This window comes from Caretta caretta, chromosome 24 (assembly GCF_965140235.1).
Source record: "Caretta caretta isolate rCarCar2 chromosome 24, rCarCar1.hap1, whole genome shotgun sequence".
NCBI lineage: Eukaryota > Metazoa > Chordata > Testudines > Cheloniidae > Caretta > Caretta caretta.
Window position 1 is genome coordinate 19,747,040 of NC_134229.1, and position 22,373 is coordinate 19,769,412.

At 48.1% G+C, this 22,373-nt stretch overlaps 1 protein-coding gene across 1 annotated transcript; it reads right to left on the bottom strand.

Moving 5' to 3' along the window:
• Window positions 1–921: 921 nt before the first annotated feature.
• Window positions 922–12,292, bottom strand: LOC125625990 (C-X-C chemokine receptor type 3). Its single transcript, XM_048828658.2, has 3 exons — window positions 12,191–12,292; window positions 1,988–8,899; window positions 922–1,460 (listed from the first exon to the last, which is right to left on the bottom strand). The coding sequence occupies exons 1-2, from the start codon at window positions 12,272–12,274 to the stop codon at window positions 7,832–7,834; spliced, it is 1,152 nt and encodes a 383-aa protein (XP_048684615.2). The 5' UTR covers window positions 12,275–12,292; the 3' UTR covers window positions 922–1,460; window positions 1,988–7,831.
• Between the last annotated feature and the right edge of the window lie 10,081 nt (window positions 12,293–22,373).

The window sequence follows — 22,373 nt, forward strand, 5'->3', positions numbered from 1 at the left end:
GATGTAAAGCCACCCCCTTTGTTGATTTTAGCTCCCTGAAGCCAAGCCTGTAAGCCGTGTCATTAGTCGCCCCTCCCTGCGTCAGAGCAACTGCAAACAATCGTGCATCTGAGTTGAGAGTGCTGTCCAGAGCAGTCACAATGGAGCATTCTGATGGGGCTAAAACATTGTTGCGGGTGGTTCTGGGTACATATCGTCAGGCCCCCGTTCCCTCCCTCCCTCCGTGAAAGTAAGGGCAGACAATCGTTTCGCACCTTTTTTCCTGAGTTACCTGTGCAGACGCCATACCACGGCAAGCATGGAGCCCGTTCAGCTCACTGTCACCGTATGTCTCCTGGGTGCTGGCAGACGCGGTACGGCATTGCTACACAGCAGCAGCAACCCCTTGCCTTCTGGCAGCAGACAGTACAGTACTGGTACCATTTAAAGGTGCGCTGGTGCAGTTTACTGACTCGCTTAGACCTCAGCGAAACCAATATTCCCACTGTTATTACTGCTTGCTGTGCGCTCCACAATATCTGTGAGAGTAAGGGGGAGACGTTTATGGCGGAGTGGGAGGTTGAGGCAAATCGCCTGGCTGCTGGTTACGCACAGCCAGACACCAGGGCGGTTAGAAGAGCACAGGAGGGCACGGTACGCATCAGACAAGCTTTGAAAACCAGTTTCATGACTGGCCAGGCTACGGTGTGAAAGTTCTCTTTGTTTCTCCTTGATGAAACCCCCCACCCCTTGGTTCACTCTACTTCCCTGTAAGCGAACCACCCTCCCCTCCTCCCTTCGATCACCGCTTGCAGAGGCAATAAAGTCATTGTTACTTCACATTCATACATTCTTTATTCATTCATCACACAAATAGGGGGATGACTACCAAGGTAGCCCAGGAGGGGTGGTGGAAGAGGGAAGGAAAATGTCACACAGCACTTTAAAAGTTTACAACTTTAAAATTTATTGAATGCCAGCCTTCTTTTTTTTGGGGCAATCCTCTGTGGTGGAGTGGCTGGTTGGCTGGTGGCCCCCCCCACCGCGTTCTTGGGCATCTGGGTGTGGAGGCTATGGAACTTGGGAGGAGGGCAGTTGGTTACACAGGGGCTGTAGCGGCAGTCTGTGCTCCAGCTGCCTTTGCTGCAGCTCAACCATACACTGGAGCATACTGGTTTGATCCTCCAGCAGCCTCAGCATTGAATCCTGCCTCCTCTCATCACGCTGCCACCACATTTGAGCTTCAGCCCTGTCTTCAGCCCGCCACTTACTCTCTTCAGCCCGCCACCTCTCCTCCCGGTCATTTTGTGCTTTCCTGCACTCTGACATTATTTGCCTCCACGCATTCATCTGTGCTCTGTCAGTGTGGGAGGACAGCATGAGCTCAGAGAACATTTCATCACAAGTAGGTTTTTTTTTCTTTGTAATCTTCACTAGCCTCTGGGAAGGAGAAGATCCTGTGATCATTGAAACACATGCAGCTAGTGGAGAAAAAAAAAGGGACAGCGATATTTAAAAAGACACATTTTATAAAACAGTGGCTACACTCTTTCAGGGTAAACCTTGCTGTTAACATTACATACGTAGCACATGTGCTTTCGTTACAAGGTCGCATTTTGCCTCCCCTCACCGCGTGGCTACCCCCTCAACCCTCCCCCCTCCCCGTGGCTAACAGTGGGGAACATTTCTGTTCAGCCACAGGCAAACAGCCCAGCAGGAATGGGCTCCTCTGAGTGTCCCCTGAAGAAAAGCACCCTATTTCAACCAGGTGACCATGAATGATATCTCACTCTCCTGAGGATAACACAGAGAAATAAAGAACGAGTATGTTACTGGCCTGGAGTGGTAAAGTGTCCTACCATGAAGGACGCAATAAGGCTGCCCTCCCCAGAAACCTTTTGCAAAGGCTTTGGGAGTACATCCAGGAGAGCCGCGAATGCCAGGGCAAATTAATCCTTTCACATGCTTGCTTTTAAACCATGTATAGTATTTTAAAAGGTACACTCACCGGAGGTCCCTTCTCCACCTGCCGCGTCCAGGAGGCAGCCTTGGGTGGATTCGGGGGGTACTGGCTCCAGGTCCAGGGTGAGAAACAGTTCCTGGCTGTCGGGAAAACCGGTTTCTCCGCTTGCTTGCTGTGAGCTATCTACAACCTCATCATCATCATCATCTTCTTCGTCCCCAAAACCTGCTTCCGTGTTGCCTCCATCTCCATTGAAGGAGTCAAACAACATGGCTGGGGTAGTGGTGGCTGAACCCCCTAAAATGGCATGCAGCTTATCATAGAAGCGGCATGTTTGGGGCTCTGACCTGGAGCGGCCGTTCGCCTCTCTGGTTTTCTGGTAGGCTTGCCTCAGCTCCTTAAGTTTCACGCGGCACTGCTTTGGGTCCCTGTTATGGCCTCTGTCCTTCATGCCCTGGGAGATTTTGACAAAGGTTTTGGCATTTCGAAAACTGAAACGGAGTTCTGATAGCACGGATTCCTCTCCCCATACACTGATCAGATCCCGTACCTTCCGTTCACTCCATGCTGGAGCTCTTTTGTGATTCTGGGACTCCATCATGGTCACCTGCAGCTTGCCACACTGGCCAAATGGGAAATGAGATTCAAAAATTCGCGGTTCTTTTCCTGTCTACCTGGCCAGTGCATCTGAGTTGAGAGTGCTGTCCAGAGTGGTCACAATGGAGCACTCTGGGATAGCTCCTGGAGGCCAGTACCGTTGAATTGTGTCCACAGTACCCCAAATTCGACCCGGCAAGGCCGATTTAAGCGCTAATCCACTTGTCAGGGGTGGAGTAAGGAAATCGATTTTAAGAGCCTGTTAAGTTGAAATAAAGGGCTTCATCGTGTGGACGGGTGCAGGTTTACATCGATTTAACGCTGCTAAATTCGACCTAAAGTCCTAGTGTAGATCAGGGCTAAGGTACCTTAAGGGTTAAATGCTAAATACCAAAGCCAAACAACACTCGTTACCTGTGTCTGGCAAAAAGCATTTCTCAGTTTTGCAACTTTGAATGAAAGATTCAAATGGATTTTAGTGGTGTTATTTAAAAACAAAACAAAACCAATTTATCTTAAACCTACAAAACAAGAGTTTTACAAACCAGGAGTCAATTATCAGGGGGTAGCCATGTTAGTCTGTATCCACAAAAACAACGAGGAGTCCGGTGGCACCTTATTATTATTATACTGACACATGAAGAGAAGGGAGTTACCTAACAAGCGGAAAACCAGTGTTGGACACATGAAGAGAAGGGAGTTACCTAACAAGTGGAGAAACAGTGTTAGCCAACACTGGTTCTCCATTTGTTAGGAAACTTCCTTGTCTTCATGTGTCAATATAATAATGCCTGCATCTGTAATTTTCACTTCCTGCTTCTGAAGAAGTGGGTTTTTTACCCACAAAAGCTTATGCCAAAATAAATCTGTTAGTCTTTAAGGGGAAACCAGGAGTGTTGGTTTAGGTTATAAACACTCCAGATATTTACACAATATATTTATACACACATTCTTTTTTTCTTAACATCCCTTGCTCTGCTTTAATTTTTACACAGCTGTACGTAGATTACATTTGTATACATTTGGGGGCAGGTAAGTTCCAATAGAAGCCTCTTATGTTCTTTTAGCGAATTTGACTAAATTGTTCATAGTCAAATGATTTAAATCAGACTGTCTCTTTGCCTCATTTATTTACAGACATTCCTTTGGAAAAGGGCCCATTTTTCCTTCAGAATGGCTGCAAAGAAACCAAGAATTATCTTTCTATAACACTTTTCCTTTTTAACATTTTTACAACATTGAACTGCTTAATTCTCTCCAGCCTCTGCAGAGTTAACTTCTCACTCTCTTTCCTTAAATCACTTGCTTATCTCCCAAAATGACACCTTCATCATCTCAGATTTTACCATTGTATTGTCCCAGGGATCTGAAATCCCCTTGCCTGTGCTTACTGCTTCCCTTACTCCTGCCACTATGCCCCTCAAGGCTCCCAACCAGTTTTCCAATCTCTTTATCTGTTGCCTGCCTGCTTGTTTGGGCCCGATCCTGCTTTCCTCGCTGAACTGTCCCTTCCTGTGGGCACTGGCTTTGTCCCACTAACCATTTAGCAAGGAAGGAGGGCTCCTCAACTAGCCCCCACCCCTCCTAGTCCCTTTTCTTAAACATTTTTCTTAAAATTGTGAAATCACAACAATATCCCACACTCCTATATCCTTCAGAGTGAGATCATACAGAAATCTACTCCTAATTTGCCCACACTTTGTGCTGGGATTTACAAAACACAAAAAGTCTATACCCACTAAAAACTCTGCCTGACAGAGCTGGAGGGGGGGAAAGCTAAGTCCCGTACCTTTTGGGCTCAATCCTGCTAAGACCGAGGGTATATTCACCTATGCAATTTTTCCCTGATAGACGGGTAGGAGCAAGGAATCTAATCCTCCCCCTATTGCCCGGCACTTCTACGACCAGGAGTGTGCACACCTGAATGATCACTCACTTTATATATATGGTATACCTTTTAGCAATATTTTCAACAATCACAGTGCATGTCTTCCCCCTTTCGCAATTCTCCACCAAAAATGTTATGCTTATAAGAAACACACGGGATCTTTTTGAGGGGAAAAGGCAACACGCCCCGATTATTGGAGATACAACAATTAGCATATGCATTCAATCACACACACACACACTGTCCTGCCAGTTGATGTTATAGTTACCAGTCCAGAGTCCGGATCAATCTAGTGGCCAGCTAGATTGATCACGGGTAGGGAGGAGCCGGGTTCCGTCGGTCGCAACAAGATGCTCCGGGGAAGTCTTGGCAGGATGAAACCAACGTTTCATGGCAAGGCCCCCTGTTTATATTGTGATTTTCCTTCATTGGGACCCATGAGTTTTGCACCGTCATGCTGTAACCAATTGCTGGAGTGCTTGTTTTCTTAAATTGTTTTTCTCATCCTTTATCTTGTTCTTTCATCAGTCTCTCAGGGAGTTACCCCATGCTAGTTTTGATCACAGCTATCTTGTCCCCATTGATGGGTGCCTGCCACATCTTTTAGAGTTGTCAATCTGCCATCCTCTGACATCTCAATAGGGGCATCTTGCAATCTCCTGTCGCCTTTACATCCGGTGATGGCCTTCACACTTATCTTCTAACATACACATTCCTCATTCACACACAAAACAGGATTGATTTTACACAAAGCATTTGAACAGGAACATCAAGTTGCAATGCAAAAGAAAACAATCATTACATTCTTTTATTTACTTCAAAAATGCTAAACCTACAACAAAATGGTGACTCTAAAGGTCTGTCACTGCCTTGAAATCAGCTTCAGACACAAGATTCTGGCTGATGCATCTTTACCAATGGCACACTAGGCCATTCATTTCTGCTTTCAGAAAGAGTGGTTAGCAGAATATGATCAAATCATACATCAATACATTTAATGCATGCTACATTATTATTCTTTATCCTTTATTCTAAATTATACAAAATACAAACATAAAATCCTACTACTACATATCCCCCTTTTGACCCCTCAAGAACAATTCTTAAGTGGGTCTTATTTTATACAACTGTTTCATAGCAATATACTGAGAGGCCATTTGAGCTTGTAATTTAACAAACATTCTTTTTGTCCAACAGCACATACAACACATTCCTAGCAAGCAAACACAGGACAATATTAACACAACTAGCAATGGGTGAAACATGATAAACAATATGCCCTTAGAAGTCGGGGACCAGCCTGTAAAAACATCATACCAATGATAGGCTGTTCGTTCTTTTTCAGACCTAGCAATTTTTAGCATGTGTCCATTTGCATGTAATATTTGAATGACACGCTTCCCTATATCCCAATTTTGTATTGTAGACATACCCTCTGTGTCTGTTGTAAAAACGGAGTCACCTTGGTTTCTGACAACAAGTGATCAATTAAATCGTGCGAGTCCAGACCAAGGGTAACAGAGAAATTAACCAGGGTAGCAGGTATAGTGCTCTGTGCTTTTTCTATCTTTGGTAAATTGTACATGTGATTGCTAGTATATAATACGCTGGCATTACATCTATATTCATCCACTGGGGGTTGGCTGATACTTGCATCTTCCCAAAATACTGTTTCCCGGGATGTAACACATACACAATGTCCGTTGTACAAAGCATGCATAACATTTTCTAGTTCATCCCACACACGTGTTCCCAAGGATGTATCCCTACTACATGGTTCTGTGGTGACAGGTAGGGAAAAGCACACCCATTTCTGAGGGCTCCACTCCGTACACCCTTGGGTATACAATAATTTCTCCTCTTTCCCAGCCCACTGACTCATAACCCGGGGTAACCAAAAGGATCCTATGGTCAGTTTTGGGAGCGGGCTCACTTTCCATATTTCTGTCTCCACAGACTGTCGGTGAGCAATTTTAACAATAATTTCACCTAATAGCAAATCAGGCTTAAACATGCTGGAAACATATTGCATCCATTCATATTCGTAGGTGTTGAACTAGGACCTATTCCGTTGTTTTAAAAGATGTGTTAATACCCTAACATTCCCAGATATTACTCAAAACATTTCATGTTCAAGTGATGCTAAACTAAGAATTTGTGTCTCAGTACATCCTACAGCCAAGGCAGTTTTATTCCCTAATTCTAGTTGTTGTTTATACAGCAGCCACGTGGTGGTGTTCAACCACCACCATATATTCCGTGTTGGTTTTAGGTTTCCTAGTTCTATTTGTACCAAGTCCACAGTAGTATCTGCCTGCTTGTGAATGAGACTATCTTGCAGTTGTGACAAGGAACTTAACTTATTCTTAATTACCACCAGGTCTACAGTATTCATAATCTCTGCTCCAAAACCCTATTAACAGACTGGCATTCCTTGACCTCCGCCGTTCTGCAACACTGGTTTCTGTAAATACAGTTAAAATGCTTATTAATCCTTTTCTGCCTAATGCAGTAGGGTTTGTTTTTTTTTGTAACACAATACACAATAATGCTAGCAACAAGACAAACAACACAAGACAAAACTTAAAACACAAAACACAATTTTTGTCGTGAAAGTAGATTCTTGGTATTCCGGGTTGCTCTTCAGATGGTACCAGCTTTTCCTGAAGTTCTGAAAGACAAAAAGAACATTTTTCTACCCCTTTTGGGGTGGCAGATTATTGCTTAAAATATCCCTTCCTTTTACAAATATCCTTGCTGATTGCAGGCAAAACAGAGGAATTACCCCTGTACTTTCCTGTGTTTTTGTTCTATAGGGCTTTTAGCCTTTAAGGGTTGAGGATAAATGATCTCACTGTTCAGTTATGAAATGCTGCACCTAGAGTGGCAGGGCCCTTACTGGCTTGGTCTCTGAGCTGAAAGGAGCCATGTTCTCCAAGGGGTAGCTCTTTCGGCAGCTGACTCCAGAGCTCTCCATGCAAGCACCCTGCGGGTGGAGCTGGTGGTTCGGTGTCTGTTTGTGCTTGGGGCCTTGGCCCCGGGACTCAGCTTGGAGCCCAGACAGACAGATGAACCCTGGAGGGTAGATCCCAGTTGCTCCCAGTCAAATGTGCAGCAGGGCAGGATGTTACATCCTCGGCATTTTGTAACCAGCTGGGGCTGTTGCAACACCCCTCATCCTTTCTTGTAAGGGGCTGGTGTGGGGTGGAAACCACAGATGAAAGGGTCTCTCTGTGCAGGAGCCAGTTCCAGTGTCCCTGGGGGAGGGAGGGATGGGAGTCTGGACTGGGTGCGATGCATGGGGTGTGCAGTGTCCTCACTGGTGCCCCTGATCGGTATGATCCTGAGCAGAGAGGCCCTGTCCCAGCCTTTTGGAGCAGGGCGCGCACTGTCCTCAGCCACTCTCACAGCATGACTGAGTAGTCATGGTCTGTGTCCCCCTCTGGGGTGCTGTGTACTGACGTTCCCCCTCTATGGTGGCTCTGCTCCCGGATGGAGAGGATCTGTCTTTGGCTCGAGCCCTGGCTGTGGCGCGGTCCCTTCCAGCACAGCTGGGAGAGCTCCCTGCGGAACTTGACACCAGCGAAGGCATACACCAGGGGGTTGAGGCAGCAGTGCAGCAGGCCAAGCACTTCAGTCACCAGCAGCCCGAAGTCCAACACCCGCTCCAGGGCGCAGTGGCGGCCAACATAGCCCAGGCGTTGCAGACTGTCCAGCAGCAGGAAGACGTGGAAGGGGGCCCAGCAAAGCACAAAGAGTGCCAGCAGCAGCAGCACCAGCCGCAGTGGGCGGTGCCTGGCCAGCAGCTGTGCCCGATCCAGTGTGCAGAAAATGCGGCCATAGCAGAAGAGCATCACCAGCAGCGGCAACAGGAAGCCTAGGAAGAAGGAGGTGAGGCACAGCCCCACCCGCCAGGCCTGGGCTTCATGGGCTCTGAAGCCCCGGTGGCAGATGGAGGCACGGCCCTGGGGCTGGAAGGGCACAGTGCGGAAGTACAGCTCCGGGATGGAGAGGGCCAGGCAGATGGCCCAGAGGAGGGCGCAGGCCAGGTGCAGGTGCAGGGCTCGCAGACGCCGGAACAGCTGCATGGCATGCACAATGGCCAGATACCGGTTGATGCTGATGCCAGCGAGGAGCAGGATGCTGCTGTAGCTGTTCACAGTCGACAGCGCCCCCACCAGTTTGCAGAGCACCTCCCCAAACACCCAGCCATGGGCAAACTGCGTAGCCCAGAAGGGGAGCCCCAGCACCAGCAGTATGTCAGCCAGCGCCAGCTGGAAGAGATACCTGTCCGCCAGGTGCCAGGGGCATCGTCGCCGCCCCAGCACCACCAACACCAGCCCATTCCCCGCCAGCCCCACCACAAAGACCAGGGCGAAGACAGGGGGGATGAAGTACCGTCCAAACGCACCGACCGCATCCAGCCTGCAGGGGGCAGTGTCCTCACTGATGTCTGGGTAGCTGGTGTAGTCCTGGGAGGGAGAGACAGAGAGGAGGGCTTAGAGGGGATGCCAGAGAGAGTCGCCCGTTTACCTGCCATCTGTAGCCTTTGTGACTGTGCCAGGCAGGGGCGCCTGGGCTGACACCAGCATAACCCAGAAGGGGGAATTAGAGGGGAATGACAGACATACCGGTGACATCGCCTGCCAAGCCTTGCTGAGCCATGTGGGGTGGGGCTCTCTGTGGACAGCTTTTATTTTTTCCTATGTGCTCGCCATGGGAGGCGGATGCTGGAGAGTGGGCTGAATAATAATGATTTGCACCTGGTTGTGGCATGGGGGCAGCTGGCAGCATTAGTAATCAAACATCATGATAGTCTTCTTGTTCCCTTGGCCTTCCCGATCTGTTACCTCAGTATTTGCGAGCAGGGACTAGGGTGACCAGATGTCCCGATTTTATAGGGACAGTCCTGGTATTTGGGGCTTTTTCTTATATAGGTGCCTATTATCCCCCAGCCCCTGTCCTGATTTTTCACCCTTGCTATCTGGTCACCCTAGCAGGGACTCCTGTACAGTCCCCAGCACAGTGGGGCCCCAGGCCTTGCATGGGCCCTGTTGGGGCCACACCCACAGAAATGGAAATGGACGATGGGTAGAAGTTTCAGAAGTTCCAGTGCCTTAGCCTCCTAAATCCCATTTTCAAGAGATGTGGGGATTTGAGACCCTTGAAAACAGCACTTTGGTTCGTAAATCACTCAGGTGTTGGCGAAAGTTTTACCTATGGGGCATATGCTGCTGGTATTATGGTAGGGCCCCTATAGGATACATCTGCCCTTCGTTCTTGCTGCTTTAAATGTGAAAGCTCAGTGTGTTTCAGTTACTGTCCTGTTTAAAACATCTCTGGAGCGTTGCACAGTCATTTTGGCTTTGCAGTGCACATCTGTTGCCTTCTCATTCTGGCTGTAAGTGATGGGCCATAAATCATAGAATCATAGAATATCAGGGTTGGAAGGGACCTCAGGAGGTCATCTAGTCCAACCCCCTGCTCAAAGCAGGACCAATCCCCAACTAAATCATCCCAGCCAGGGCTTTGTCAAGCCAGGCCTTAAAAACCTCTAAGGAAGGAGATTCCACCACCACCCTAGGTAACGCATTCCAGTGCTTCACCACCCTCCTAGTGAAAAAGCTTTTCCTAATATCCAACCTAAACCTCACCCACTGCAACTTGAGACCATTACTCCTTGTTCTGTCATCTGCTACCACTGAGAGCAGTCTAGATCCATCCTCTTGGGAACCTCCTTTCAGGTAGTTGAAAGCAGCTATCAAATCCCCCCTCATTCTTCTCTTCTGCAGACTAAATAATCCCAGTTCCCGCAGTCTCTCCTCATAAGTCATGTGTTCCCGTCCCCTAATCATTTTTGTTGCCCTCTGCTGGACTCTTTCCGATTTTTCCACATCCTTCTTGTAGTGTGGGGCCCAAAACTGGACACAGTACTCCAGATGAGGCCTCACCAATGCCAAATAGAGGGGAATGATCACACCACTCAATCTACTGGCAATGCTCCTACTTATACAGCCCAAAATGCCACTGGCCTTCTTGGCAACAATGGCACACTGTTGACTCTTATCCAGCTTTGCGTCCACTGTAACCCTCTAGGTCCTTTTCTGCAGAACTGCTGCCTAGCCATTCGGTCCCTAGTCTGTAACGGTGCATGGGATTCTTCCGTCCTAAGTGCAGGACTCTGCACTTGTCCTTGTTGAACCTCATCAGATTTCTTTTGGTCCAATCCTCTAATTTGTCTAGGTCCCTCTGTATCCTATCCCTACCCTCCAAGGCCCCAAGGCTGCCTTTATCAGCTTCAAATGAGTAATGATCAGTCTCACTCACTGCGCAGCAGGAACGTGTCTTCACTTACTATTAAACACACTAGGGTCAGGTTTGAAGAATTTAGCCTGGAAGCCAGCCCCCAAACTCCCGGTCAGCTCAATTAGCATTCCCCAAAGGTTAAATATCACACTGGGGCAAATGTGTCTAATACAAACCCCCCATGCCCCCGGTCAGAGTCTGGCCTCCGTGGCCATCACACCGATGACACCGTCTGACTTCCTGGGTGAATGGCCATTACTAATGCCATTAACCCCCCTGGTTCAGAAATGATACATTAGGATTCCAGCATTCTTTCTCCCAGTGACCCTGTACAATTCAGACCAATGAATAGCTGTGTCACCCCTGCCCTCTGACCTATGGTGCCCTTTACATTGCTTGGTTGCTGTAGCCTCCAGCCCGGACTGCTCACAAACAGCCTCCAACCTGCAAGTCACTCCCAGCTATGTCTGTGTGTGCTGCAGTCAGCCAACCACCCCGGGCTCTCACCAGCCTTGGTTATAGTACCAGATCCCAACCCACTCTCAGATTTTTCTCTAGAAATCTTGGTCCTGTACTGCTCAGCCCTCTCCTGGACAATGCAAGTATGTTAAGTCTTTTATTTCTTTAATATAATCATATGCCAGCATATTATTTCAGAGTTCTTCAGACACTTCCATTTACAGCCACAGGATTCAATAAATCAGTAAAATAAATTTATTAACTGTAAAGAGAGAGATTGTAAGTGAATACAAGTCATGAGGCATAAAAGTCAGAAATGGTTACAAGAAAAATAAAGATAAAAAATGCAACTGGTGCCTCACGTAACAAACTATGTTAAATTCAAAGCAAAGTTTTTCTCACCACATATCCTCAACACTCTTACTGACCAAACTTCTTGGACCAGGACCCCTTCTTCTGTTTAATGGCTTCTTCCTTTGTCCCTTCTTGTGCAATGAATCGATGGACAGAGAGAGAGGGAGGAGGAGGTTTTTTGTGGTGTTTGTCCCCCTTTTTAAAGTGTCAGCCCTCCTCTTGGAAAACATTTCCAGCTGAGATTCAGAAGAGCGTGCCCATATGTAAGGATGTTCCCTGCTGGTTTTCCCAACTGCTTGAACTCCCTTTGTCTCCCTTTGTGCTTGATGACTCTGTTTACTGCTTATATGCAAATTAAGCACAGGACACATTCCTTTGTTTGAGACAAACCTCAGTTTGGTACACGTGTTAATAATATCATACAGCGAAATCGTATAACTTCACATCCAAGGTTGCCACATACATTTTATCAGGATAATATTGACCAGCAAATTATGAGTTTTCAAATGATATCTTACAAGACATACCTTGTACACATATTATTACAATAGTGTATAGGGCACGGGCGTGGGGTACATTCTGTTACAGACCCACAGCTTGTGACAAATTTATAGACAGTAAATTGAGCTCTGGAAGACACTTACCTCAGAGAAATCATCAGACACTGTGGTGAGACCCATGTTTCCAATGGACTTGATTCTGCTGCTGGCCAGACCCTCCCTGATCATGCACTGAAACTAAAGGTGAGACCCATAGCAAAAAGCAGAACTGTCCAGCAAGTAATCTTGTAGCTAATAGAAAAGCTTCCGGTGATGAAAGTACTGATTGTGTTAGGGAAAGAAACTACTGATAGGTAGAACCATGAGGCTGGGTGCAGACTAGCAGAGCCCCCCTGTTGAAAAGATTTTAGGGAATGCCTTCTGTTCCCCACAACTTTCACCAGAGTCTATGTGTCTGGTAAATGATTAAATCTCTAGTCCATGTGGGTGAGGTTGACTCCCAGAGTCCTGGATGCCCCATGACTGTTTTGGAGGAAGGGAAGAGGGACAGGAAAGCTTTAATTTGCGAGGCTGTACTAGGTGGAGAGGGAGGAAAGATTTGATCTGGGGTGTCTGTGCTTGGAGGTGGCATGCGTTGAACAACAGACCATAACCTGTTCTCCCCAAAAAGCAGCCCTTTGTGCAGTTTGATGCACTCTGGGAGCCCTGCTGCTCTGGTGGGAATGGGAGCTGCAGCTGTGATTCCTGATGATGTGCATTTCTGATGTGCTGCCAGCAGTTGTTTGTTTTCTTGTCTGAATGGGGCAGACGCCTCCATTGCAGGGCTGTGGAGCTAGAGGTATGGGCCACCTGGCTGTCTTTAGGGCACATAAGGAAAGACTTGATCTTACTGATGATCATTCAATAGCAAAAAGAAAAGGAGGACTTGTGGCACCTTAGAGACTAACACATTTATTTGAGCATAAGCTTTTGTGAGCTACAGCTCACTTCATCGGATGCATTCCGTGGAAAATACAGTGGGGAGATTTATATACATAGAGAACATGAAACAATGGGTGTTACCATACACACTGTAACAAGAAAAGGAGTACTTGTGGCCCCTTAGAGACTAACCAATTTATTTGAGCATGAGCTTTCGTGAGCTACGAAAGCTCATGCTCAAATAAATTGGTTAGTCTCTAAGGTGCCACAAGTACTCCTTTTCTTTTTGCGAATACAGACTAACACGGCTGTTACTCTGAAACTGTAACAAGAGTGATCACTTAAGGTGAGCTATTACCAGTAGGAGAGCGGGGGGTGGGGGGAACCTTTTGTAGTGATAATCAAGGTGGGCCATGTCCAGCAGTTGACAAGAATGTGTGAGGAACTGGGGGGGAGGGGGCGTGTGGGGATAATAAACATGGGGAAATAGTTTTACTTTGTGTAATGACCCATCCACTCACAGTCTTTATTCAAGCCTAAGTTAATTGTATCCAGTTTGCAAATTAATTCTAATTCAGCAGTCTCTCGTTGGAGTCTGTTTTTGAAGTTTTGTTGTTGAAGAACTGCCACTTTTAGGTCTGTAATCGAGTGACCAAAGAGACTGAAGTGTTCTCCGACTGGTTTTTGAATGTTATAATTCTTGACGTCGATTTGTGTCCATTTATTCTTTGACGTAGAGACTGTCCAGTTTGACCAATGTACATGGCAGAGGGGCATTGCTGGCACATGATGGCATATATCACATTAGTAGATGTGCAGGTGAATGAGCCTCTGATAGTGTGGCTGATGTGATTAGGCCCTAAGATGGTGTCCCCTGAATAGATATGTGGACACAGTTGGCAACGGGCTTTGTTGCAAGGATAGGTTCCTGGGTTAGTGGTTCTGTTGTGTGGTGTGTGGTTGCTGGTGAGTATTTGCTTCAGGTTGGGGGGCTGTCTGTAAGCAAGGACTGGCCTGTCTCCCAAGATCTGTGAGACTGATGGGTCGTCCTTCAGGATAGCTTGTAGATCCTTGATGATGCGTTGGAGAGGTTTTAGTTGGGGGCTGAAGGTGATGGCTAGTGGCATTCTGTTATTTTCTTTGTTGGGCCTGTCCTGTAGTAGGTGACTTCTGGGAACTCTTCGGGCTCTGTCAATCTGTTTCTTCACTTCAGCAGGTGGGTACTGTAGTTGTAAGAACGCTTGATAGAGATCTTGGAGGTGTTTGTCTCTGTCTTTGGGGTTGGAGCAAATACGGTTGTATCATAGAGCTTGGCTGTAGACAGTGGATCGTGTGGTGTGGTCTGGATGAAAGCTGAAGGCATGTAGGTAGGAATAGCGGTCAGTAGGCTTCCGGTATAGGGTGGTGTTTATGTGACCATCGCTTATTAGCATCGTAGTGTCCAGGAAGTGGATCTCTTGTGTGGACTGGTCCAGGTTGAGGTTGATGGTGGGATGGAAATTGTTGAAATCATGGTGGAATTCCTCAAGGGCTTCTTTTCCATGGGTCCAGATGATGAAGATGTCATCAATGTAGCACAAGTAGAGTAGGGGCATTAGGGGACGAGAGCTGAGGAAGTGTTGTTCTAAGTCAGCCATAAAAATATTGGCATACTGTGGGACCATGCGGGTACCCATAGCAGTGCCGCTGATTTGAAGGTATACATTGTCCCCAAATGTGAAATAGTTATGGGTGAGGACAAAGTCAGAAAGTTCAGCTACCAGGTTTGCTGTGACATTATCGGGGTTAGTGTTCTTGACGGCTTGTAGTCCATCTTTGTGTGGAATGTTGGTGTAGAGGGCTTCTACATCCACAGTGGCCAGGATGGTGTTTTCAGGAAGATCACCGATGGATTGTAGTTTCCTCAGGAAGTCAGTGGTGTCTCGAAGATAGCTAGAAGTGCTGGTAGCGTAGGGCCTGAGGAAGGAGTCTACATAGCCAGACAATCCTGCTGTCAGGGTGCCAATGCCTGAGATGATGGGGCATCCAGGATTTCCAGGTTTATGGATCTTGGGTAGGAGATAGAATACCCCAGGTCGGGGTTCCAGGGGTGTGTCTTTGCGGATTTCTTCTTGTGCTTTTTCAGGGAGTTTCTTGAGCTAATGGTGTAGTTTCTTTTGGTAACCCTCAGTGGGATCAGAGGGTAATGGCTTGTAGAAAGTGGTGTTTGACAGCTGCTGAGCAGCCTCTTGTTCATATTTCGACCTATTCATGATGACGACAGCAACTCCTTTGTCAGCCTTTTTGATTATGATGTCAGAGTTGTTTCTGAGGCTGTGGATGGCATTGTGTTCTGCACGGCTGAGGTTATGGGGCAAGTGATGCTGCTTTTCCACAATTTCAGCCCGTGCACGTCGGCGGAAGCACTCTATGTAGAAGTCCAGTCTACTGTTTCGACCTTCAGGAGGAGTCCACCCAGAATCCTTCTCTTTGTAGTCTTGGTAGGAAGGTCTCTGTGGGTCAGCAAGGGAGCAAGTCCCAAAATGGGATTTGCAGCGTGCTGCCACTGGAGGCCGCTGGTGGGAATTCCTGAGCCATCAGTGTAATATCACTCACCACTGACTGAACTTGGCTTTGCCTCAGTGTGTGTCAGTGTAATTGTCAAAAATGCCAGCCTGAACACCGAGCAGCACTGATTCCGAAACTGTGGTTTGCTTTTGTTTTACAAGCAATCAGCCCTGAGCGCACCCTCCTTGTCAGCATGTCCCTGGAAGGCACATCATCCTTGCTGTGCACAGATCCACTTTCCTCCCTGTGGGACAATGCAGCGCTAGGCTGGGTAGATCCAGGGCTGGATCGATTTGGGATTTAATAATTTGGGTTATGGAAGTGCCTCGAGGGTCCCAGTACCAATTGAGGACCCCCTACTGCATTGGGCACCACATAGATGCTGAGATTGAAGTGGGGAAGGGGAAATTGCACTGAGTGCTGCAGAAACCCCTGGTGAGATTGGGCCCACATTGTGCCAGGCACCGTACAAACACTGAGATGGGGGAGGAGGGCATTGCAGATTGTTGTGTGGGCTCCAGCACAGATTGGGGTCCCGTTGTGCTGAGCGCTGCACAGACACAGAGTGAGACAGTCCCTGCCCCAAAGAGCTTGCAAAGGTTTGTGCATGTGAATATTGTTACTTGTGTGCATCGCTGGGTTTGGTGGGAAAGCCCACTGGGGACACTGCTTGCACATCATAGTGAGTGTGTTAGATTCAGTGTGAAGAGCCCATTAGGGATGTGTTGGGTTAAGCAAGAAGGCCCCCTTGGGGATGCTGCTGGCGAGTTGTTGGGGATGTGCTGGGATTGGTGGGAAGGCCCCATTGGGGATGCTGCTCATGTGTCATCAAGGCCATGTTGGGATGAGTGGAAAGGCCCTGTTTGGGACATGGTAGGTTGAGTGGGAAGAGCCCCACCACGGAGGTGGCAGGCTGGGCAGAAATGGCCCATTGAGGATGCTGCTCACACATGAGGCAGTTGCAGTGAGTTTGTCAGGATGGTTTCCTTTGGGGACGCTGCTCATGTACATACGTCTTTTCCAGGTTGGACCTTATCTTAGGGGAACTCATAGGAATTAGGACGAGGCACCAGCCTGAGGATCTCCATGCCCTGTGTAGCCTGCTGGCCCATCGCAGGCTTCCCGTAGCGTCCAGGTACTGCACGTGTCCCAGGTGGCTAGTGAGCTGCCGGCTGCATCCAGGTCCCTGGCCTGTAAGTGAAATCCTGGCCCCTAGTCTACATGGGATGTCGCTTCTCTGCCCTGCACTCACTTTCCCCTCAAGCTGATATATTGTGGCTTTTCTCTGTCTTTGCTGCTGTTTCCCCACTAGTTCCTGTTTCAGAGTTTACCCCGAGGAGAACGTGGAGTGATAACCTGCTCCTCTCCCTTCCCCCCACTCCAGGCTTGGTCCTTTGTTGACAGGTTTAAACCGTGGGAGAGGAAATGTTCATGCCGACATGGTCACAATGTGACCATCTCACTGGTCTCTGGGGGAAAATGTGAGGCACACAGGCAGGGAGTTAACTATAGAACTATAGAGCTAGTTGTGGTTGGCGTGGTCAGCTAGTTAGCTCATGCATGCTAGCAAGAGCCATTTACATCAGTTTTCAGGATGCTTCCAGGTGCAAATATCGCTTGTGAACGGTTTAGCGATAGTGTGCTGGAGCATGTTTGAGTCTTTGCTGGCTTCACTTGTCACTTTCTGCCACCATCCTGCCCACTAGGGAAGGTACAAAGCTGTCAGGAGCCTGCTGTCTGTGCCTGCAGATGCACGAGCTCAGGGGCTGTTGGTCCCCATTCCACACTCCAGGGTGGTGAGCATGGATCATGTGGTTAATGTTACCGAGGTGGGGAAGAGGGTGCCGACTTTGTGGTGGGGAAGAGTGTGCCCAAACTCCTCCCTGTCTCATCAGCTTGGCCCCCCAGCTGGCTGCGCTGCCACCCTCCTATGAAGTCACAAACTGGTCACCCAGAGGGACTGTCAAAAGCTCAGGGGAGAATGTTATATGGACCCCTCCCCCTGCCCCCAACCTGTCTGTGTTGTGTGCCCCATGGACCCTGCTTCCCACCTGATGCTCATCTCTGGATCCTGTGCCTTGCGGACCTCACTTCCACCCTACCCACTTCTGGGTCCTGTACCCTACAGACCCCACTCACCCCACCGTGTCTCACAGCCCATGGACCCCTGTCTGCCCCACAGACCCGGCCGTTGGCTCCAGCATGCACTGCTCAGCCAGGCTGCCCATGGTTTATTTTCACATTTTTAATTAATCTGTTAAAACTTCAATTAAAAACTTGAAACAAACCATAAAGTTCCTGCTGTTACCTACCAAAACGGCTGCTGTCCTGATGGGCTCCTCCCCCTGGGGCCGTCTGTGGTTTTGAGTCTCAAGGCACTCCTGTCAGTAATGCACTTTGACATGTGCAGCACATACTGATGTACTGCTGAAACCTCTCTGGAGCGGACAGTGGTTTCCTCTTTTTGCAGAGCACCGCAGGCGCCTAGGAGACACGATAGATAATATGGCTTGGGGACTGGCAGTGCCTGATGCGGCCCATAAGATGGTGCTAAAGTAGCCCGGAAAAGGAGGCCTGTCTCTGATCCCTGCCTGCCATAATGGGGTTAACACTGGGGCTAATCCTGGCTCTTGTTGACTCTCTTCAGGAGCAATTTGGGAATTGAGGAATATCTGGCCAGAGTTTGTGCTGGTTCCTGAGCAGGGGAAGAACTGGGGAGACAAGCTGCAGCTCAGGGTCACTGCTCTCTCTATGACAGGTTTCAGAGTAACAGCCGTGTTAGTCTGTATTCGCAAAAAGAAAAGGAGTACTTGTGGCACCTTAGAGACTAACCAATTTATTTGAGCATAAGCTTTCGTGAGCTACAGCTCACTTCATCGGATGCATACTGTGGAAAGTGTAGAAGATCTTTTTATATACACACAAAGCATGAAAAAATACCTCCTCCCACCCCACTCTCCTGCTGGTAATAGCTTATCTAAAGTGATCACTCTCCTTACAATGTGTATGATAATCAAGTTGGGCCATTTCCAGCACAAATCCAGGTTTTCTCACCCCCCCCCCCGCCTCCCCCCCACACAAACCCACTCTTCTGCTGGTAATAGCTTATCTAAAGTGACCACTCTCCTTACAATGTGTATGATAATCAAGGTGGGCCATTTCCAGCACAAATCCAGGATTTAACAAGAACGTCTGAAGACGGGGGGAGGTAGGAAAAAACAAGGGGAAATAGGTTACCTTGCATAATGACTTAGCCACTCCCAGTCTCTATTCAAGCCTAAGTTAATTGTATCCAATTTGCAAATGAATTCCAATTCAACAGTTTCTCGCTGGAGTCTGGATTTGAAGTTTTTTTGTTGTAATATAGCAACTTTCATGTCTGTAATCGCGTGACCAGAGAGATTGAAGTGTTCTCCGACTGGTTTATGAATGTTATAATTCTTGACATCTGATTTGTGTCCATTTATTCTTTTATGTAGAGACTGTCCAGTTTGACCAATGTACATGGCAGAGGGGCATTGCTGGCACATGATGGCATAGATCACATTGATGGATGTGCAGGTGAACGAGCCTCTGATAGTGTGGCTGATGTTATTAGGCCCTGTGATGGTGTCCCCTGAATAGATATGTGGGCACAGTTGGCAACGGGCTTTGTTGCAAGGATAGGTTCCTGGGTTAGTGGTTCTGTTGTGTGGTGTGTGGTTGCTGGTGAGTATTTGCTTCAGGTTGGGGGGCTGTCTGTAGGCAAAGACTGGCCTGTCTCCCAAGATTTGTGAGAGTGTTGGGTCATCCTTCAGGATAGGTTGTAGATCCTTAATAATGCGTTGGAGGGGTTTTAGTTGGGGGCTTGGGAGACAGGCCAGTCCTTGCCTACAGACAGCCCCCCAACCTGAAGCAAATACTCACCAGCAACCACATACCACACAACAGAACCACTAACCCAGGAACCTATCCTTGCAACAAAGCCCATTGCCAACTGTGCCCACATATCTATTCAGGGGACACCATCACAGGGCCTAATAACATCAGCCACACTATCAGAGGCTCGTTCACCTGCACATCCACCAATGTGATCTATGCCATCATGTGCCAGCAATGCCCCTCTGCCATGTACATTGGTCAAACTGGACAGTCTCTACATAAAAGAATAAATGGACACAAATCAGATGTCAAGAATTATAACATTCATAAACCAGTCGGAGAACACTTCAATCTCTCTGGTCACGCGATTACAGACATGAAAGTTGCTATATTACAACAAAAAAACTTCAAATCCAGACTCCAGCGAGAAACTGTTGAATTGGAATTCATTTGCAAATTGGATACAATTAACTTAGGCTTGAATAGAGACTGGGAGTGGCTAAGTCATTATGCAAGGTAACCTATTTCCCCTTGTTTTTTCCTACCTCCCCCCGTCTTCAGACGTTCTTGTTAAATCCTGGATTTGTGCTGGAAATGGCCCACCTTGATTATCATACACATTGTAAGGAGAGTGGTCACTTTAGATAAGCTATTACCAGCAGAAGAGTGGGTTTGTGTGGGGGGGGGGAAGGCGGGGGGTGTGTGTGTGTGAGAAAACCTGGATTTGTGCTGGAAATGGCCCAACTTGATTATCATACACATTGTAAGGAGAGTGATCACTTTAGATAAGCTATTACCAGCAGGAGAGTGGGGTGGGAGGAGGTATTTTTTCATGCTTTGTGTGTATATAAAAAGATCTTCTACACTTTCCACAGTATGCATCCGATGAAGTGAGCTGTAGCTCATGAAAGCTTATGCTCAAATAAATTGGTTAGTCTCTAAGGTGCCACAAGTACTCCTTTTCTTTTTGCTCTCTCTATGACTTTCTTGTGTAAAGTTGCCCCCCATTGATACCACAGCTCAGCATTGTTCCTGATAACACTGCTGGGAATGTGGGTTGAGACAGCTCCAGGGGGCTGCCAGTGTTTTAGCCACTCTGTCACCTGGCCTTACCCAGTACGGGAGGGAGGTCTGCCAGCCAAAGTAAAGGTGCAAGCTCTTGTTTCTATTCCAGCAGCACACAGAGGTGTAACCCCTAAGTGGGAAACAGGATAACTCACTCTTTCCTGCCTGAAAGCACCTGTAGACCATTGCTCCTTACATTGCTCAGCCAAGTTGGTTGGTAAATGTGTTTTAGAAAACAAACAATCTCTGTCTCAGGTGAGAATGGTTATTAATTTTTATTAGGAATAAAATGCACAAGAAAATATAAACCTCTGTGAAAGTGCAACATAAGAGTCATACGAAATAACCTTTTCAAGCAGGAGCAAATGCTATAAAGCGCTAGACTATAAAGTGATTGCCCCTGGTAGGAGAGGGGACTCCTGCTGGGCTTTGGGTGGCTGCGGAGTTTCTTATGCTGCTTCACCCCACTGATCTCCTTACATTGCTAATGTGCCTGTGTTCATGCTATTGCAGCATCATTTTCTCCTGGAGTGTTCCCGCATCCCTGAGAGATGCAGAGTCCCTGACACTTGCCATTCCTGGATCCTTTCCTCACAGCTGGAGAAGATTGCACAGAATGGCAGCCCTGAGTCATCTTTATCTGCCCATAGGTATCCTTCCTAAGACTGGGCAAACAGCCAGTGAGCATCATCCCTGTTCACCCCAGGGGCGGGCAGGAGGGAGTCACCAGCAGGGGCTCCTTTGCTCAGCATAGGCTGAAGCCTGTTTGCATTTGTCAATGAAATACAAACACAGTCTGAACTGGGAGCAAAGTCACTGTTGCCTGGGCTAGAAGCCGATGCTTCTACTGCTAGGGGCCTGAGCAGAGTGACCCTGCCTCATGGGACGAGGGACAGAGAAGGGAATGGTGCAGGGTGTTCTCTCAGTACCGCTCAGTTTGGCTAGAGAACACGGACTAGTCTCGCAGCAAAAAGCTTCGCTGAACTGTTAATGCAGGAGAGCAATTGCTGGAAGCGGAGAAGTCTGAGGAGGCTGCGCCAAGACACCTTGATAGAGGGGCTGGAGGGGGGCACAAATGCAGAAAGTGTTATGGCTCCACAGAGCTCACCCTCTCAGACAGGATGGGTCTGACGCACCAGGGGCTGTCGCCCTACCAAGCAGCATGGGGATTGCCCCTTGCCGTTATTTGGGTGTGTGTGTTGGGGGCAGTGGGAGTTGGGGGAGATGCGTGTGTTTGGGGGAGGTGGGGGGCTGTCAGGAGTGTGTGTGTTTGGGGGAGGTTATGTAGGGCTGGGTGTGTGTTTGGTTGTGAGTATCTCAGCAAGGACTTGAACTGGAAGAGGAAAGTGATTGGCCGGTGGGGCAGGGGCTGTTTTTCTTCTGTGTTTGTACAGTGCCTTGCTTGATGCGGGCCTCGTCCATGGTTAGAGCTCCTAGATGCTACAGTCAGAAAAATAATGGGGCTATCATTGTAAGCATAAGGGGTGCAGAGAGCAGGGAGGGTGTTGGAGGAGTGAGCACTGGGCTGAGAGTCAGAGACTCTGATCCAAGCAGAGCCGGCTCTAGGTTTTTTGCTGCCCCAAGCGCAAAAAAAATAAAAATAAAACGGAGTGCCGCCGAAGCAAAAAAAAAAAAAAAAGGGGGGGGGGGAGCAGAGTGCTGCCCCTTGAAAAGTGCCGCCCCAAGCATGAGCTTGGTTTTCTGGTGCCTAGAGCCAGCCCTGGATCCAAGCACTGGTTTTGCGGGAGGTCGGTGAGTCCCTTTGTTGTGTGCAGCCAGTATGTACCGGGGCTGTTACATTGCAGCATTGGCCTGCCCTGCTGCAGGACCTGGCCCTGTCTGACCCAGCCAGACTAATGTCCTCAGTAGGAAACCTCCAGACTCTCTTGTTATGATGGTCTGAAGCCCCTGAAATTGCAGCCTCGCTGCATTG

What these genes read in the sequence shown, in the direction of transcription:
- LOC125625990 (XM_048828658.2), bottom strand. Translation starts at nt 12,274, where the DNA reads ATGATCAGGGAGGGTCTGGCCAGCAGCAGAATCAAGTCCATTGGAAAC. An exon ending in TGTCTGATGATTTCTCTGAG is followed by an intron (nt 8,900 to 12,190) that starts GTAAGTGTCTTC and finishes TCTCCCTCCCAG; the next exon opens with GACTACACCAGCTACCCAGA.